At 45.5% G+C, this 20,750-nt stretch overlaps 1 protein-coding gene across 8 annotated transcripts in view; it reads right to left on the reverse strand.

The window, feature by feature from the left end:
* Positions 1–20,750, reverse strand: part of RHBDL3 (rhomboid like 3) — a 541,614-nt gene that overhangs the window by 112,349 nt on the left and 408,515 nt on the right. For 7 of the 8 annotated variants that reach the window (XM_069199957.1, XM_069199951.1, XM_069199952.1 and 4 more), the window contains one exon: positions 10,411–10,635. The exons of the other annotated variant lie outside the window; for it this stretch is intronic. In XM_069199957.1, coding sequence (XP_069056058.1) covers positions 10,411–10,635 — 225 coding nt within the window. The remainder of the gene's footprint in view (positions 1–10,410; positions 10,636–20,750) is intronic. 8 annotated transcript variants of the gene reach the window in all.

Below are 20,750 nucleotides of genomic sequence, written 5' to 3' on the forward strand. Positions count from 1 at the left end.
GCTGTGAGAGGACAAGTGCTGCATCCCCAATCTATTCAATTCACCTGGCTAAAGATGTCAGCCACCTAGCTGCAACACCTTAAATACCCCAGCAGGGGCAGCTCTAGTACTGCATCCGAGCCCTCTGACCTACAACAAGCTATCACAGGACCGTATACATGTGGAGGCTCAGGAGCTATAGTCAATGAATGCACCCAAGACCAACTCCCCAAAAAATACTCCTTCATGACAATTCATGTTATCATCAGATCTGTCATTAAAAAATCTCACATCATTCGAGTCGATTACCTTGCCAATACAGATATTTAAGTAACCTCAGAAGACATGGGCAGCCTAGACTTCGCCCAGCTGGCAGGGAAAGTAGCACTTTCCTTAGGGTACATCCCCAATCTCTTGGTCCCCTCGACCCCAAACTCCAGGACTGAAAATATCGACTTTTCTGCTTATTCAAACATACTGAAACCCAGTCATTTTCCGGCACAACCATTTAAGTACCTGGGCAGAAACAGGAAGTCCAAAGAGGATCCCATCTGTCAAACGTCATCATTAACGTGACCTATCCAGAAAGTAGTCAGTCTAATTCTTGATGATCAGGCCTCTAGTAAACTTCTTATAACACAATTTAACAGGAGAGAAAACAACTAATTCACTGATACTTCTTGAAAGACAACACCAGAGCAAAGAAGCCTCAGTTCCATGCATCATGTGTGTAGTCAACAAGTAAAAACTATCATGTGTTTACAATAACATTTGTGACCCTCAAGCTGGCTCCACTGACTCCCTCTTCCACAAAAAGCTTCAAAATCCCTGTTTTATTTTCATAGAACAAAAAAGGTCAATAAGGGCTAACGTTGCCTGAGATACACCAATCCCAGAACCTGAGCCCAACAACACAATATGACAAATCAGCAGCCATCCCTGAAAGACACCCACTCCTCTCCCCCGAGACACCTGTAGCGTGAAGGTTGACAGACTAAGCCTCTCTACATAAGTGCCCTCATCAACGACACTGCTATCCATGTTGGAAACCACCCACAAACTAAAAGGCACAATCATCAGGTTTCTCATGAAAAAAATACAAATACAGACCTTCAAATGTTATCCAATAACTGACACTTCCCTGTCACCCCTTGTGTTGCACAACGGCATGGAAACTACAGTAACCACACAACTCCCTTCACACGTGGTTACATACAGCTTACTAATCAAAGTCCAGTCTATTCTTATTCCATCCTTACCACCTTTATCTTATTTGCCTTTTCGCTGGGAAAAGAATCAGGGGAAGATTTCTTCGTGGTTGGGGTATTTCAGTCTGATAGTCAACTTGCAAAGCATGAGAAAGACTTCCTAGAGTTTCAGACGTGTCTGAAGACCCACCTCCTCCACTCGGCCTAAGACTACTCAACATATTAGCTCTTGGTTCCCAGTGCTCAGTTTGAGACGGTGATTACTGGTTGGGGGCACAGCACTCATATTTCCATATGAGATATTTACTGAGTGCAAGAAAGGGACAAACACACAGATGGGAAAGACAGAGGTAAAAAAAATATGGCAAAACCGTCACAAACAGAAAGCAGAAACCTGAAAGAACAAGGGACGGGGACTGTCTGGGGGTTAAAGATTACCGGCGTTGGTATTTGGTGTGCTGATGTTTAATTGTTCCGACTGCCGGCCCTGAGCAAAGCTTGGGGCACTGGCACTCTTACTTTCACAAATTAAGTTCTGCTGGTTCCTCTGCTATTTCCAGGTCTTTAAGTGGGTCAGGTCTCTCCAGGTCTCAGTTTCGGTAGTAATTAAAAATGGACACTGAAACTAGTACCTATTGGGTCCTGCATTCATGTCAGTAACTACTGGCAAAAACAGTGATCAATTTCTGAACAAGTGAAAAAAAATATATAAGGTAATCCTTGTCCACGATTAGATTCCTGTTTATATTTCACGTTTCACTTAATCTTGATTTCCCTAAGAGTGTTGGCATAGAGTGTATTGGCATAGAGTTAGTGGTGAAGAGTGCAGTGTTGCAGAGTGGTGCAGAGTACAGTAGCAGAATGAAGATGTGTAGATTAGATTGGTGTGGCATTGGAACAGAGTAGGTTGGAACATGGCAGAAAGGTGTAGCATGGAGTGACGTAGAGTGGAGTGGTGCAGGGTGCAGTGGCGTGGTGTAGAGTGGAGTGATGCAGACTAGAGTGCAGTGGTGTGGAGTGGTACAGAGTAGAGTGGAGTAGTGAAGAGTGGAGTATTCATGGAGTGGAAGCACACTGCCATTACAGACAACACATTTTCAATTGAAATAACCATTACATTTGCACAGACATACCGTTTTATTAAAAAAAACTATACAGTGCACAGATGAAAATGTGTGGAAATTGCATCACCCAGTTTAATTATTTGTTTTGATCATATTAAAGTATTTGTTTCTAACACACTTAAGAAATAACAAAAAATGTGGTTCATTTGTGCGTTTATAATTCTGATATATTCAGACATACTTACACAGTTAATCTACATGTTGTTGTGTGCCAGTTTAATTATTTGTTTTGATCATATTAAAGTATTTGTTTCTAACACACTTCAGAAATAACGATAAATGTGATTCATTTGTGTGTTCATAATTCTGAGGTATTCTGAAATACTTACACAGTTCATTTAAATATTGTAGTGTGCTAGAAAAAAAAAGTTCCTACCCCCAGTATTCAGCAAGACTGTCACATAAATCCTCTCACTTTGAAGACAGAGAAAGAATAATAAAAAAGCACCCTTGGAAGACAGCGCCTGACATTTGACTTTAGTCTTTGAATGCACAGTAATGTGACAAGATAAGAACAAGATTTAAAGGCCTGTTAACAGTAAGATTGTTGAACAGTCTAGAAAACATGGGCCCATATTTATACTTTTTTAGCGCCGCATTTGCGCTGCTTTTTGACGCAAAAACTGCGCAAACTTACTAAATATAATTGTATTTTGCAAGTTTGCGCCGCTTTTGTGTCAAAAAATGACGTAAATATGGCGCTAAAAAAGTATAAATATGGGCCATGGTTTAGGCAACGGGAGGCACGAACTGAACCCGGAGAGCCTAAAGCAAATAAAGCCAGCAAATGGAAAGTCAGAAAGTGTGAGTTATAAACCACAAGGCCAATGGTAATCAACGAGCAGAATGCATTCCTAGGTCAACTTTCTGAAAGTCCCCAAGATGTCTTTAGTAAACCACGCAACTGAGCGGGCTTGTAAGCTGTGACCTAAAATGGATGGATATGTCTAACAGAGTAAACAGACTGGAGTGATTGAAACACTCTGAACACCACTACCCTTTCCACAGACCTCAGTAATGTTTAATTCACTGTCTAACAATTTCGGAATTTAAACATTTCCAGTATAAAAAAAATTGTCACTCATTTATCTTAAACAGCTAACAACTATTGACCGTGCCAATAGTCCTTGCTGGTTTTAGGTGTATGTCAGTTGTTATGTTATCTATCTGGATGTGACAACACAGAGCTCAGAGACGAACCAAAATCCCAGAGTGGTGGCACACTATGGGAATCACAGAAATGTAGTTTTGATGTTTAAGCAATGCCCTTAATGACACGGGCCACACTCCTTTTAGAGCCCCTCCCATTGTTTCCAGCCCACTTAAAGCCCAGTCTGTCACATCCTAGCTAAAATCAGGCTGTGGAATTTTAAGTGCAGCTGCCATCTACCTGTATTGCAGCCAGGATACAACCGAGCATGTTTTCACCAAGAGCACTCTTCCAAGCCGATCATATGGACAAATTGGTAAAATTACACATTGGCTCCTGACAAAACAACACTGCTCCAGCCGCAATGCTGGCCGTAGTGGTAGAAAATGTCAAACTTGCATGGTTTCCAATTTTTCTTTCTTTTAACAATGGGGGCTTGGGGGGAGCCGAGGTATAACCCGGTCTTCCCCCGGGCTTATCGGGCGGGTGGAACGGGCCACGGGGAGGTCGGGAAAATCAATTGGTTAGTTGGACAGGATGGGGCGGGTCATTGGGGTAGGTATATAAGGGGTGGGCTGGAAGTAGGCGGCCTCTTCGGCCATTGTACACACCCAGGAGGCGGTACTGTTTTGTCAGGTGTTTTGTCAGGGGCGTTTTTTAGGCCGAGAGAGTGCAAGTTTGTTAAGGTGTTTTTTGTAGTTGTTTGTTAAAAGGTTGGCATGGCAGCGAATAGTGTAGTTCAGGCTTTAAAAGTATTACAAGATGCTGGTAGGGAGGATTTAATAAAGGAATGTGTCTTAGAGCAGGCATGGGTTGGGCTAAAACGGCCAAAAAGGTCATCAGCAGAGCGAGTTACTGCTGCTGTTTTGGCATGTACGTCACCTAAGAGTCCCAAGAAATTTAAGAAATTTAAAGTTAAGAGTGTGACAGGCAGGAAAGTTTCTGCATCACCAGAGCGGTCGGAGGGCATGGAACAAAGTTTATTAAGCATACCTGTCACGAGAGGGGGTGGCGCGCATGTAACCAGAAGGACCGGTTCGTTTCTGAGGCAGCGCGTAGCTGCTATGGGACGAGGCACCTCAGTTGCTATGGTGCCGGGCGCTGGTGGGGGTAAAACGGCAATGGAGGGGAAGTCGCGCTCGCAGAGCGCGATGGGTGCGGTGCATCCAGGGGGCCGGATGGTGGCGTGTGGGGTGCCAGCGCGCGCGTATAAAAGCGCACGCACGGTCAAAAAGGCAGCAAAACAAGCCCCACTCGCCGTAGAGAGCGATGGGGAACGCAAAGGGGAACAATGTGAGGAAAGGCCATTAGGAGGGGCGGCCAAGATGGCCGCGCCCTCGGGAAGGGCAGTTTTTGACTCTATCGGGCACAATAATGCGAATTTGGCGGCGAGCAGAAGGGGGGAGCAAAGAATTTGGAGACAAATATTATTATGATAGATTCAGAAGAAGAAGGGGAGAATGTAGAAGTTGAGGGATGGACTGGGAAAGGTAATTTCGGCCAATTTGAGGTGAGTGAGAAGGCTTGTAGTAGCAGGTTATGGCAGTGGGTGCCAAAGGTAGTCAGTCCTGTGGTGCGGAGAGTGCAGGAGTGGGAGGTAGATAATAGGTCAGTGTTCAGGACAGGAGAGCAGGTTGAGTTTGTGGACAAGCAAGGTACAGTGCTTAGAGGTACTATTTCAGGGGTGACCACGGATGATGGTAGGTCAGGTTCTGGTCAGGTGCGGTTAGATTTATGGCAGCAGGGTGCGAGGGCGTACCTTCCTGGGTGTCATCAAGCCCATGTTAATGAACAGCATGGGTTGGCCTTAGAGGGTCAGCGGTTTGGGCGACCAGCTGATCTTGCGGTACCAGTGGAGGTCAGGGCGCCACTGGCACACCGGGTTGAAGAGAGGGCGCAATCCGGAGCGGTTCGCTCGACTACGAGGGAGACATCAGTTCAAGAAGTCGAGGCTACAGAGCCTTTTTTGAGAGATACTCGGGTGACCCCTGCTAGCCGGAGCGCTAGTACAGGTTTGGTTCACAACGAAGAGGAGTTGGATTATGAAGACGAAGCTACGGCTCCAAAGACGAGTAAACAGGCGGTCCAGGGCGATCGTCAGTCATCAAGGCGTGAAGTGGTTGGCAGTTTACGCAGAGGTGAGGTATCGGGCGAGACTGGGTTATTGATCAGTGGAGTATCAAATTTAAGGCGTAATGACAAGAATGTGGATGGGGCAATTCAAGTGGAAACAGGGGTTGGTTTAAATGAGAGTAAACCAGAAGGTTTGCTTAATGCCACTCAACCGGTGACTGGTACGCCAGTGGAAAGTCAGGTGAGTACAGCGGAATCGGGTACGGCGGTACAAACGGGTGCTAAAGGTAAAAAGTTGCCATATATGGGAGTGTCGATGCCTTTGGGGGCGCATCTCACTCAGAATTTGAGGGAAAAAAATTGGAAAGGTGAATTTATCGATGTTTTTAAACTATTACATAGGGAAGTGCAAGCAAAGGAGGGATCGAAGGAGGAGGAATGGGAGTTGGCGAGGAGACCGAAGGTGCCAACGAATATTGAGAATTGGACGTCTGCCTTTTTAATCTATGCAAGTGTACTATGCGAACGTTTTCCGGATCTCCGTGTGGCATTGTTCAAGTATATGGAAGTTGTGAGAAGGGCACAGATGGATTACGGGGGCTTTGGAAGGTTCCGTTATGATGAAGAGTTTCGGGCCCGTAAGGCTATTTATCCGGAGAAAGTTTGGGGGGAGATTGACAATGAATTGTGGATGCAGTGGCTAAGATCTGCGAGGAATGCGCCTACTACACATACGGCTAGTGGATTACCGGTTCAATATAAGCCCTTTCAGGCCCGCCCCGCCCAATTTGGGGTGGGTTTCAACCACAGGGGTCAGTTCCCCCATAATGGGGCATGTTGGGCATTCAATAGTGCGTTGTGCACCAGACAGCAGTGCAAATTTAGACATGATTGTGCCAATTGTGGAGGCAGGCACCCGGCCTATCAATGTTTCGGCGGATTTAATTGGTCAGGACAGGGGGGGCAGGGTAGAGGAGCAGAGAGAGGTAGGGCTCACGGACAACATTTGGCAGGTAAAGGCCCTTACTCCTATTAAATTGGAGGTTGTTGGTTATTGGTTACAATTTTATCCACACGTAGAAGAGGCGAGGACTTTGCTGAGTGGATTTCAAAAGGGTTTTAGGCTTTGTTATCAGGGCCCGAGAGTGAGGAGATGGGCTAATAATCTGAAGTCGGCGAAGCAGTTTCCGGAGGTGGTAAGGGCAAAAATTCAGGAGGAAGTGAGTTTGGGCAGGATTGTTGGGCCTTTCAATAGTTGGCCTTTACCTAATTTGACTATCTCTCCTCTTGGAGTGGTACCTAAGAAGCAAGAAGGGGAATATCGCCTTATTCATCATCTGTCTTGGCCTGCAGGGGCATCGGTAAATGACTTCATCGCTCCGGAAGATGCAGTGGTGCATTACGCTTCAGTGGATTATGCAATCTCATTAGTAAGAAGGTGCGGGCAGGGTGCGGAGATGGCAAAATCAGATATTCAGTCGGCCTTTCGACTGTTGCCAGTGCATCCAGAGGATTTTTCATTGTTGGGTATGCAGTTCGAAGATGCTATTTACGTGGACAGGATGTTGCCAATGGGTTGTTCGGTGTCTTGTTCTCTTTTTGAAATGTTTAGTACTTTTTTACAATGGTTTGTTCAAGCTCAGTGTGGGGTGAAGCTAGTTACGCATTATTTGGATGATTTTTTACTTGTGGGCAGACCTCGGTCTGGTGAATGTGGTGAAGCGCTGGTGCTATTTCAGAGGTCCATGACCCAGTTCGGTGTGCCTTTGGCAAAAGAGAAAACAGAAGGGCCTTCCACTTGTTTGAGTTTTTTAGGAATCGAGTTGGACTCTGTTCAGATGGAAGTGAGGTTGCCGAAAGAGAAGGTTCAGTTGTTGATTTCACTGTTGGAGGAAGCGGTTAAGAAGCCAAAATTGGAGCTGCGTCAGGTTCAGAGTATTTTGGGTCATTTGAATTTTGCATGTAGGGTTATTAGGGTTGGCAGAGCATTTTGTAGGCGTTTGGGTTTTGCAATAAAAGGGGGGGTGTTGCCCCACCATCACATTCGGCTTTGGGCAAGTGTGAGGGAGGATTTAAGGATGTGGATCAGTTTTTTGCAACAATTCAATGGTGTCACCATGTTGGTTGATGAGATTGAGTGGCTTTGGCAGATTCAAGTTTTTTCGGATGCATCTGGTGCCCATGGTTTCGGGCTGTTTTGGGATGGTCATTGGGCAGCGGAAAGCTGGCCTGTGGGCTGGAAGAAGGCAAAACACAGCATTGCCTTTTTAGATTTTTTTCCTTTAGTGGTTGCGTTTGTGTGGGGTTCGTTTTTTGCGAATAGGAATGTGTTGTTCAATGTGGATAACCAGTCAGTGGTTAATCTCGTTAATTCTCAGAGGGCGAAAGATGAGAAAGTTCTGAAGCTTCTGCGAGTTTTTCTGCTAAAATGTTTGCAGTTTAATGTTTTGTTCAAGGCAAGGTATGTTCCAGGTGTCAATAATGATTTGGCTGATGCGTTATCTCGTTTCCAGTGGCAGAGGTTCAGTGGGCTGGCACCGGGAGCAGATGTGAGGAAGACGGCAGTTCCCAGGGAATTATGGGATTTAGGAGATTGAGAATGTTGGAGCTGGTTCAGCAGTCCATAGCTCCGTCCACTCGGAGGAGTTATGAACAGGCCTGGTTGGAGTTTTTACGGTCAGGTGCAGTAAAACGGGAAGGGGGTTATGAGGTTTGTGAAATACGGAGGGAGGATGCGATCCATTTCATAATGCAGCAAATTGAGTTAGGTTTGGCGGCAGTTACTATATCAGGTAAGTTAGCTGGTATTTCTTTTTATGGTAAGTATTTTTGGGGTTATGATCCAGTTGAGGGAGAGCTGTGTAGGCAACTTATCTCGGGTTGGGCAAGGGAGGGAGGGGCGAGGAAAGATCGTAGACGGCCCATAACATCACAGATTTTGCAGGGTTTGTTGGGGGTATTGGGGGATGTTTGTTTTTCCCATTGGGAGGTTAGATTGTTTTCGTTATGTATGTCTTGGCTTTTTCATGGAGCTTTGCGGGTTTCAGAGCTCTTAAGGTTTGAAGGGACAGGAGGGTATTCTGCAGTCTGAGGTACAGGTAAGGAAAGGGGCTGTCAGTATTTGGCTACGGGCATCTAAGACTGACAAGTTGGGAAGGGGTCAGGAAGTGTTTTTAGGTGGTGATGGATCCCCCATTTGCCCAGCCAGTTGGTGATTTTCGTTTGCAGGGTTATTACCGTTGTCGTCAAAGTTGGTGTTTATTCATGAGGATGGTTCAAGTTTAAAGTCTAACCAACTTTTGGTTATTTTGAGAAGGTCTTTGGTCCTGTTGGGCTTGGATCTGCTTTGTTATGGTACACATTCATTTCGGATCGGAGCCGCTACGGAAGCTAAGGCGCTAGGAAAATCGGATGGTTTTATTATGGGTTTGGGGAGATGGAAATCACAGTGTTTTAAGCGCTACGTCCGTTAATTGATTGCAGGTAGGTTGTTTAAGATGTTTTATTATGATGTGCATTTAGGTTTGGGTATTTCTTAACTCTCTTTTTCTCTAAAAATGTATATTCTCCTTTCATTTCTTTCTCTTTTTCCTTTTAAAAAAATGTCTTGTATTGCAAAGTATTTTATGTGTTTTTCTGCTGTTTTTCTTATAGGTTGTGTCAGGGACCTGATGGGAGCTGTTCCGTCTGGATAGTTGGGCACTCTTTCGTGCGGTGGGCGGAGAAGCAGGCTGCTTCAAGGCATTTTGGAACGCAACTAGGTTTAGATGGAGCAAGGATTAGAGTCATATGGGTGGGGAAGAGCGGCATGAGATGGGGTGAGTTATTGGCGGTTCTTTCTAGGAAGATTGAGAGAGGGATTTGCCCAGATCTGTTAGTTATTCATCTTGGGGAGAATGATTTAGTTTCCTTGTCTGGCATTGGTTTGTTGAAAATAATGAAGATGGATTTGGTCAGGATAAAAGAACGTTGGGCAGGTACGCACATAGTTTGGACATCTATGGTTCCTAGACAGGTGTGGAGAGGAGCATATTCATTTATAGGGATAGAAAAACAGAGGAGAAAAGTGAATAGAGAGATGAGAAAATGTTGTCAAGAAAAGGGGTTTTCCGTTTTGTTGCATGAAAATTTGGTTACATCGTCGGGCGAGTTGTTTCGACAGGATGGGGTTCATTTAACTTTCATGGGCAATGAGCTGTATCTATTGGATCTTAGGATCATGATAGCTGATTTGTTGGGGGTGAAGCTTTGGTATCGTTAATTTTAGGGGGGGGGGGGGGGGCAGGAAAACGCCTAACGGGTTTTCCTTGGTGGCGGGGGATTTACACGGAAAGGCTTTCGGGGGGAAGGGGATGATGACAAAGATTTGAGGGCAGGGAGGTTTTAGCAAGGGGCACGAGGGAGGAAAGGCAGGGGTAACTGCGGAAGGTGGGCAGCAGGACAGATGGGGAAGGGATTGTTCAAGGGCGATTTGGGGGGTGGAATCTTTAGAGGGTGGGGGAGGGGTTAGGTGAGAAATATTTGTATAGTGAGGTTTGTAGTTTTGTGAGGCAAAAAAGCCAAGGTTATTGTATTATACCAGACCTGTTCTATTAAAGCGGCCTTTTACCTCTTACAACGAGCGTCTGTGGTTTGTTCCCCCTTTTCGCCCGATATATGTGTCAGTCAAAAGCGGACAACGTGCTATGTAAATAGGCTTGCAGGCACAGAGCCAAGGGCAACTTAACAAACGAGGATATTCATACAATAGTCGTGTTTCTCTGCTGGATGGTGTGCAGGGTCCCAGTAAAGAATGACGCATTGATAGGTAACATCACAAAATGACACCACCAAGCTTCGTTTGTAATGGCGTGCCCTCAGCACACTCTGTACTTGCCTCTAGGATGGTGACGGCGATCATGAACCAGGGTGGAGGGCAGCCGGTGTAATTGTCATAGTACCATTTCCGGTCAATCTCGCGGGGCAAGGTTTCATAGGCAACATGGCGGATCAGCCGCTGGGACAGGCTCAGCCCCGTTTCCTCCAGCAGGGCCTTGCTGCACAGCCTTCTGTTCCCCTGCAGAATGGCCTGGCGGAAGCTGTTAGACCTTTTATTACTCATCTGGAAGGGAGAGGGTTTGAGAATTAGTCGTCGCGTCGCCTACATTACATATACAAACATATCATGCTTCATGGTTACCACTGACTCAGAGAGGCTTCGAGGGGCAGAACAGCCGTTCAACAGGACCTTACTTTGACCTTCCAAGACCTTATACTGGTAGATTTCCAATCCTAAAGCCTAGTAAGTGGGGTTGTCTGGGACATGATACAGTCTTCAAGAACTGCTGAATATCAGCGGTGTAATGACTGAAAAGCAGAGGTGAGTGAATGCTGTCTATTACACTCGCACTGCACGCCGTGCAGCCCGTGTTGTGCGTTTCATGGTGAGAAGTCGGTGCTCTGCATAATATTCTGTGCTGTAACCTCCTTATTCAATGATGTGTGCCTTTGAATGCCCCACATTGCATTCCGTTCTCTGTGTCGTGTACAAGGTCGGTAGCGGACAGACCCCAGATCTCGGTTCTGCTCTCTCTACGCATCGGATGGATGGCCTTGAGACTAGTGCACCTCCACGCCCAAGACCTTTACCCCTTCGCACCTCACACGTTGGAACTGGTCTATGTGTAAGGTAATAGGTCAGACCCTCTTTCCACGGGCTTCTGCTCAGGGGCAGAGCTACCAACGGTGCAGTGGCACCGGGACCCAGAGCCCTCAGAAGCCCACTGAACCCTAATAAGTGCTGTATTTTGACTACCCAACAGAAGTCAAAGGGGCCATTTTATTTGCTTGCACCAGGGCCCATGGCATCCTCGCTACGCTGGGGCTCCTGTTGGGCACGTGTACTACCATCAGCACCCATTCATATATTTGTCTCTGACAATTAAACGTATCCTGTAGTGCCCATAAACCTAAAATAAACAAAAAATAAAACTCCAGGTACTATACATAACATTAGGAGCAGTGTGTGCATTTTGCACATGCTGTGCTTTATTTTGTTAGCGGAATCCCATTTTTAATACTGTTCACCCTGTGCCATATATTTTATGATGTGTACCTTGTTGTGTGTACCTGTACTGTACACTGCATTTTGTCTGTTCACGCTGCTTTAAGTAGCATGTACTTCAAGATGTATTCTGAGCAGTGACTGTACACATTGCTCTGTATTGTGTGTCGCACACAATGCAGCGTGCACTCTGTGCTGCACATTCTACTCCGAGCGGACAACGCACAGCTTACTGACTCCGGCACCTAACCCAAAGGGCTGTGGATGGCTGAGCCCTGGGTCGCATACAATGCAGCGTGCAAGGCAAATTGAAGGGTGACATGAAAGAGAGACTTGTTCTAATAACGCCTGGACTGAGTTCATAAGCCATGAATGTGAATCTGAACTAGAGCTGAAACCCCACTAACACAATGAGAGAAGAGAAATCACGCTTATGTTTGTGTAGCCCCACTGTGACATGACTCCTCTCTGGCATACTTCATCTAGAAATCTCACACGCATTATACAGCCTTGTGAGCCACGATTTCCATGTGCTTGTTCAAGGATGGGAGGTGATTTGGACTTTTTGTTGCTGTGAAAAGAGAGGACGTGGTGTTGTATAGCCATTTTAGTTATAGCTCCATGCATGTTAGTTTAACACACTAGGCCGCTGTGCACTTTGCCCTAGATATATTTTATTCAGCTTCGCCTTATTTTTACAATAACCAGTTTAACGGTCTTGTTTTATTTTCATCTATCTAACTGTTTTTGCTTAGCCCAGCACTGTGTTCTAAACAAGACATTCTTGATCACTTTGTGCTTCAGTCAAGGCTACAGTTTGGTACATTGCCGATGAACGTGGTAGAAGTTTAGTCTCCAACATTCGTAGAAAATATACAGCCTTACGTAGGGACATTTTCTTAGAATATCTGCTGTGTTATTATAAAAACACTTCCTAGTCCCATTACACGCTAAGAGGGAGATTCCAGACAGGGAACCATAACTGTATGCTGATTGCTGAATGCTTCGCTGCAGATGCTAACGCAGACTATAGGACTTTGTTCAGGTATGAGGTTGATGTCCTCCCGGGGGAACCTGAAAGGCAGAACTAGAGCTTAACATGCTGTACTCAGATTATGACTTAGATGGGAAATAGTCCATAAATCACAGTGACAATATGATAGCGTTATTCTTATGCTTCACTCTCCTCGTCACCATTTTAATATTGTCATGTTGTGTCGTCCTGGTTATTGCAGCTCACACTTCGCTATCTAAAATGCAGTAGTTTTAATCATCCAGTCATTAAAACTTATACTGCTTCTTTTGTCATTTATATATGAGACTGAAGTGTATATGAGAGAACCGGATGCGACCTGAGTGACCACGACTTCCCTGAGAAGCCTAATATGTCATGCGCTCGGCTGCCCAATCATCCCTATCCTCTGGTAGAGATGAGGCACTGCTATATGCCGGAGCAAAACCCGGATTTAGAGTGACAGGTGTCACCCACAGTGGGCCAGACTCAGTCTACCACACCATGGACGATCTTGCTGCTCAAAATCCAGTAGTCTCATTAGAATAATGAGAGCCTACGCAACAGTGGGAGGCATGTTTAGGAGTTAAATGTGTTGATTAGCTTGGGTAATAGAACCTTAGCCTGTGCAATGCATCATTACTATTGTTCCCCTCCAATGTCCTCTCTGTTTACAGCAACAAAAAGTCTCAATCACCTCCCATCCTTCAACATGCACTTGGAAATAGTGGGTCTCACAGGGTGATATAATACATATGGGATTTCTAGCTTAAGTTTGCCGGAAGGGAGTCTCCTGCAGAAGAGGAGAGAAAAAGGTAAGAAAAAGCAGAAAAAATGCTTTGTAACCACAGTGGCCAGAACTTAGATGGTGTTGGGTAGCTCTCAATTATATTTTCGTTAGTCTGCCATGGCAGGCCGGGAACAACTGTATGCAAATTGCAAACAATATACAAATATGTTCGACCGCATCCCAAAAGGGAAGGTTTGACCGAGTGCTACAGAACCACAGGTCTCCAAGAGTGCCTCATGAAGAATGGTGCGGCGACCTTGGGTAGAGGTCACGATGCGAAGGGGAACTCTCTTCTGGTGACTGAAACATTCCAGGCTTGGGATAGCTCTACACCCTATGCAGTACTCACGTTTCCGCCTTTCTTTTCAGTTGTGAAAGTTTCGCCTTCATTGTGTCTTATTAACAAACAATTCAAAGGTATGACAAAAGCAGCTGAGAAAAAAGAAACGTTCCCTACGACAATATTCACATCTTGGTCCCTCTGGTGCCTAATATCAAGAACTGTTTCCTATTAAACTCGAGGGTACAAAGGGAGTAGTTGTGACTATGCACATTTCCACAGAGAAATGTCCAGGTTTCAGCTTCACTGAATCGAGCAAGTATTAAAAAATCCCTGACTGAGGAAACCCTTAATTTACCTGTGATAATAGGGATAAACGTGCAGCCTCACGACCGCCTAGGCGAGCCCACACTAGTCTGCTGTTTGAATGTGTTTTGTTCACAATCACAAATCTCTGTGAAGTCAAGCACCAACATAAAATGGTAAAACGTTCAATTCTGATGCGTCACCCCCTCCCTTGCCACCGACCTGAAAGCCTGAACTATTGCATTCCACAGTCTAAGTGAAGGCATTTGCCGATTCTCAGGGGTTCATTAGCTCTGCTATTCAGAGAGCAAACGTTTCCTCCATGCAGACCTAAATGGTATATCATTCCCTAGAAATACATAGTAGAACATTTAAATTCCCCAGTCTCATTTAAACTCTACACAACAAGTATTGGTGCCCCCCTCTGGTGGCAGTAACGAAATGCCCAACACAGTTAAAGCAAACTGACAGGACAGTTGTAGATGATGCAGGAAATCAGGGCCCAGCCATCTCCGTCCACTGAATGGTACGGAGTTTCTGACAACGCATGAAGCTAATTTCCATTTCGATTAAGATATGACCTTTCGTATAATTGTCTTTCTCCAATGCCGGAAGCAGTTCACAGGAGAGCACTGGCAGGACACTGTAAGCCACAGTACCAGCAAAACCAAGCTCCACATTCTCACTGCCAGACCGACAAAGGGGGATACTGCATAATTGTGTCCCACTTTGGAGGTCAAGCACAATCATGTGCTGCCTGTGAACTGTGCAGCTCAGCAGAGACTGACCGTCATTTTGCTAAACCTAGAAAAATCATGGTCAGCTTCATATCATGGCAGCCACTCTATAACCCTTCAAGGATCTCTCATCATCCCTTTAACTCCTCACGCGCCTTTGGTCATGCTGCGGCAGGTATCCCTGACGCGAGCTCTGACCGAGCTTCTGAGATGTCCACAGACAAGGAACTGTGAGGTAAACCTTCAGAGAAAGGACTCGGAGGCATTTGCTTTTAATAACACCAAGACACAACAATACAGTGAAAGAAAGCATTTGCAATACAGTAGGTCTTGCATTTGCTCGAGTTAGAGGTACTGGTGTTAGTAATTGCATAACTGGACTTTTCTTTCCACATAAACTGGGCAAGAATGCTGCATTATTTGGTCCTCTCTGCCACGTAATTCCAGTGGCCCTGCATAGAATTAAAGCACTTACATTTACTTTCCTTCTCTATCTACAGCAAAAAATGAAAATATTGCGGTTATTTATTATATTTATTTATATTATTATTTTGGGGTCCCCCCAATCCTAGTGTGGGACCTAGAGATGACCTAGACAGAAAAGGCACTGTAAAACAAAACTTCCAGTCATTAGACAACTTAAAAAGACAAGGTGGGAGGGGTTATTATTTTGCCCCCCAACCTAGTGTTGGGGACCCGGAGATGACAATTTTGATGGTGGCCCCATTGTCCCAGGACCACCACACCATGAGTTATTGTTTTCCAAGGACGGCTTTTGTAGCCCTAATGGACATTGCATTTCAAGATTAAATTGAACCTTTGCCTACTAATCCCGGTCCGACTTATATTTGATGAGTTTGAACAAAATACCAAGATCTGACACACATGGAGGACTGAACTTTTATTCATGAGTGCCCTGACATCTGTTTGTTACATGAAAAGGGAATGGCAGAAAGAAATGAAGTATAACCATATATTTAGCCACTAGAGAGCATAGTGCCTTACACATGTTCAGGTCTACTGCAATAATATTACAAACAAGGCCCTTAAAAACACAAACTACTCCCAGACGTAAAAAAAAGTTCTAGCCATGAGAGATCTTAAAAAGAGAATGTAGGTTGGGAGGGATTTTTATTTTGTAGGTCCCCCCAACCTAGTGTGTGGACCCAGAGATGACATAGGCTGAAAGAGCATGTCGTGGTGGGCATTTTGATGGTGGCCCCATTGTCCCAGGACCACTAAATGGTGAGTTATGGGTAACAATGTTTTTGTAAAAGGAATGCCCTGCAAAGAATTATGGGGTGAGTTTCTGAGTGCAGCTAATATTGTAACATCAACTCTCCTGCTGTGCCAGGACTGCGTCATTGAGGATTTTTGTGTTTTTTTCTGTTTAAAATGCACCAGTTTGTATATTGTTCAATTGCTAAACTTGTAAGTAAGAGCAACTCATGTAAACCGCTCCTCCAAATGAGATAGCGCTATATGAAACTGAAAAAATAAATAAATTAAAAAGAACCCCCCTTCCAGCTTGCAGCCTTTGGGGGCTGACACAACAAAGAAACAGCAACATGCCCAAAACCAAGGAAGAGGAAGAAACAACATATGGACACGGAGCGCAAAGCGGAGAGGCAAAATGAAAAAGTAGTGCGCCACACTAAGGTATATGGCCGATCGTGCAATAATCCATATAACAGGGCCAGTCTAGTACCAAAGAAGCCTCAAGGTGGGGCAGACGTAAAGCATTTACCTACGAAATCAATGGAATTTTGAAAGGCAGGCCAAGGAACAAATGAAAGTGATGGGCCTGAGATGGGTGTGGTGAGAACCCACAGAAGTAGATTACAAAATGATGAGAGACAGCGCATCTGCACTTCCCTGGCTCGACCTAAAAAGAACAGAGCTCACCACCAGTTTTAATTAAATAAACATTTCTGTACAAATTAAAGGCAGGTGGTACTGGGATTTCTCCTGAAAAACTGCAGCTGGCCCATCTCTGTACTCCCATACCTCATGTAGAGTGTGGGTGAAGGTTGTGTTCCCAATGGCGGAACGGTGCACCACCCTGTGTGGACCGCAGCCGTCTTAGAGGAAGAGGTTCCACAACACTACTAGGCAAATATCCCACCATCAGCATAGTAAAGGTGTATCCCCATCACACAAGCATCTGCGCAGCCATTTGTTTCAACTTTAAAAAGGCCTTATTTAGAGCTGGATGGTAATGGGTTATAATTAAAAAAACTGCATGAAGTCCCTTCCGCCTACCTCTGTGTTCTCCTGCTTCATTTAGGGTGACGCACAAGGCAGAGCCATAACAGGCTTTGACATTTTGAAGATAATCCAGAAGGCATGACCCCCCTGAAAATGGCACTGAGTGGCAGCAAATTAAGGATGGATGAACTGGAAGCACTTTGCACACACACGGAGTGCTATGTGATTCAGACCGTCCCGAAATGCAATCACTCTGTTCTCCAAAAGTCTCCACTACCTGTCTCTACTCCTCCTGGATAAGTCACATTCTCCTCAGTGTATGTGGTAGGGAATGAGTCATATGTAAATAAAGAAACTGTCCTATAGTCACTACAGTGACAAAGGTAATGAAGGTTAAAACAGATCTCAGTAGTGACCTGTAGTAGGGAGAAAAGGGGAGATTAAGTTTACATAAAATGATAAAATGAAAGTTAACACAATGGATTAGGAACTAGCATAAAAAAGTAAACCTTGAAAAGGGAATTGGCATTAAGAAGAGAAACTCTCAAATACAGGATTTATAGACAACAGCTTTCATGAAATTTAACAGAGGCTCCAAAGATAGACAACACCAGATTCAAGAGGGCTGCTTTGGTGGGATTCTGAAAGAGAGATGGCAAGAACTGACAAAGGAGTGAGTCTTCCTTGAGGGAAGAAAGCAGGAGAGACTATAAACGTAGACAAGAAACAGGTGCAAAGGACAAAGAAGGGAGGGAACAACTACTTGTAGTAGTAGAGATTATTCCTGTCTTTACTCTTCCCTAATCTTTATGCGAGAAGTCGGTCTGCAAGGGTTCTAAAGGGTTTAGGATAACCTTTGGTAGGTAAATCTAAACCAGTTAGCAAAAGCCTTCAAATATCCCACTCTAACGTTCTCAGAAAAGTAATACATATTTTGCCCTGTGCGACTGTTCTTATTGAAGGAGAATTCATACTCAGATCTCTCAAAAAGATGAAGAAGGCATTTCTTGGTATGTTACCGGTCCTCTGAGACTGGTAAACATAGCCTTTGATAAGTAGTCCAGCCCCCTTACAGAAAAATACATATTGGTCACCCTATTGCTTAACAACAAGCAGAGATCTGCTGGGGCACATGGGAGCAGGGGGGTAATTTACAACTAGGGAGAATGATGAAACTGGCATAAAACGGCGGGACCATCATTGTGCATAACTCCTGGCTCCCACACCCCATTCAGGGGTGGGGGAATGACAGAGCTTCAGCTCGCTCTGCCGCTGGTAACTTTTGACCTGACAGCCAGTCCAATTAAGGGATGTCAGGTCACAGTAACAGCCTTCCTGCCCTATTTAGGCTGTGACGGCAATTATTTTATTTTTGGTACATTGGACCACTATGTAAGACCTTTCAGCTGCAGATAAGAAAATTGCATAATGTGTCTCAGTATGCTGGAGAAAAGCTGCATGCCTGTTTGGTTACTGCTATTTTGTCCAGAAATAAAGTAAATCACTCTCTGGGCATTTGTTTTTGCAGAACAAAATACTTTGCCGAGCAGGTACATTAAAAAAAAGCACCTGCTCTGCAAAGGATCAGTGTCTTCAGTTGAGCCAGCACAGCGGCAGCTTCACTGAAGAGACAGAGATCCCCATCAGGCATTTGGAGATTTGTTGGAAATGGCCCTTTTTGCAGGATTATCCCCAAACGTTTTGCCTTCTTCTTCCTATTTTTTCAGATCTGTTTTGCTTGTTTATTGTCTCTGAGCACTTTACCATTGCAGATCAGTGATAAAGTGCTAGTGCTCCCTTTGTAAATTGTATTGGTGATTGGTTTATCCATTACTGGCATATTTGATTTACTAGTAAGTCCCTAGTAAAGTGCACTATGCATCCCCAGGGCCTGTAAGTCAAATGCTAGTAGTGGGCTTCCAGCACTGATTGTGCCACCCACAGGTAGCCCTGTAAACATGTCTCAGACCTGCCACTGCAGTGTCTGTGTGTGCAGTCTGGCACTGCCAATCTGACCTGGTAAGTGTACCCACTTGCCAGGCCCAAACCTTCCCTTTTACTACATGTATGTTATCCTTAAGGAAGGCCCTAGGTAGCCCCATGGGCAGGGTGCTGTGTATCTAAAAGGTAGGATATGTACTGGTGTGTTTTACATGTCCTGATAGTGAAATACTGCCAAATTCGGTTTTCACTAGTGCAAGGCCTATCTCTCCCATAGGTTAACATGGGGATTGCATTTAAATTCCTCAAGTGTAATTTCCCATTGGGAGCAGATAGAGATGTGGAGTTTGGGATCTCTGAACTCACAATTTAAAAATACATCTTTTGGTAGAGTTGGTTTTTATATTGTCTGTTTGAAAATACCACTTTTAGAAAGTGGGCATTTTCTTGCTTAACCATTCTGTGCCTCTGACTGCCTGTGGAATCCACGTCTGGGTCAGATTGACAGTTAGGCTGTTTGTGAATTCCCTCTAGACAGTGACACAAAGGAAGCTGAGGTGTAGCCTGCATGTCCTGATAAGTCTCCTGGGCTTGAGTGGAGAGGGTGGAGCTGACACTTGCACCTGAAAGGGCAGTGACTGTCCTCACACAATGCCGTCTCCGTCCCCCTGATGTGTGTCTGGAGCCAGGCCTGGGCAAGGAAGGATCTTGTGAACAACAGAGACTTTCATTTGAAGGGTGCCTACTTCAAAGGCCAGAACTGGTATAAGTAGTGGACCCAAAACCCCAGACTTTAGAACACTTCTGAAAAAAGAAGAACCTCTGCCAAGGAGAAGAGCTGGAGGAGGAGTACTGCTTCTTTGCTGTGTGTGCTTTGCCGAGTTGGCCTGCAGTTACAGCTTCTGTCTTAAAGAGGGCAAAGACTGGACTTTGCTGTGTATCCTGTTTGTGAAGTTTCTCCAACATCTTGGAGTAGAGCTTGCCTTCTGTTGGAAGTCTCAGGGATATCAAAGACTTCAGCTTCTTCTGCCTACAGCACTGGGAACTGTGTGTTTTGTGCTGCAATAGAAGAAAAACCACAGCAACACCGTCAACGATGCTGCTGACTGCACCGTAACCTGACGACGCCACACGGAGACGTGCCCCACGTTGCACCGCAACCCTGGTCTCACTGACACCACCACCTGACGCCATCACTGAGCCACTGCTTGAACCGTGACCTGTGGGTGCTGCACTCCGCATTGCCCTGCTCACACTGCAGCCTTGGCATCCCCGACGCCGCAGCTCCACGCTGACACCAATGCCATTGCCTGCACTGTGGCCTGAGGACACCGTTTGTGAGGTACACATACCGTTGTCCTGTCCTGTACCGCAGCCCCAGTCCATCAATGCCAGTGCCATCGACTCCAGTGTCGTTAACAGATACCCGTCTGCACCGCGACCCCTGGGCACGGCATGGAGCCCGCCCACGCCGCACCACCGCCTTGGGCCTACTGATGACAGGGCTTCCGCAACTGCAACCCTGCTGCCTGCATCATGACCTGGAGACACTACACGTCGCACCTCCCTGCTTCACACCGAGCCCTGGTCTCACCGACGCCGAGAGGATGCCATCACTGAGCTGCTGCCTGCACCATGACCTGTGGGCACCGACGTCACATTGTCTCGCTTCGCACTGCAGTCCCGACGCCATCCACGCCAGTTCTCCTGACTTCAAGGCTCAGACAACCCCCACAACGACCTCCAGAACTGATGCCTGTGACGCCAGCAACGCTGCACTTCGGATCTCATCGTGAGGATCACAACGCCCTACATTTCCAAGGTACTTTTTGCAGGTGTTCCCAACACTGTAGCTTGTACGCGATGCTGTGCCAGCCATAACTGTTGGATTTGTTGTTC

This window comes from Pleurodeles waltl, chromosome 7 (assembly GCF_031143425.1).
Source record: "Pleurodeles waltl isolate 20211129_DDA chromosome 7, aPleWal1.hap1.20221129, whole genome shotgun sequence".
Classification (NCBI taxonomy): Eukaryota; Metazoa; Chordata; class Amphibia; order Caudata; family Salamandridae; genus Pleurodeles; species Pleurodeles waltl.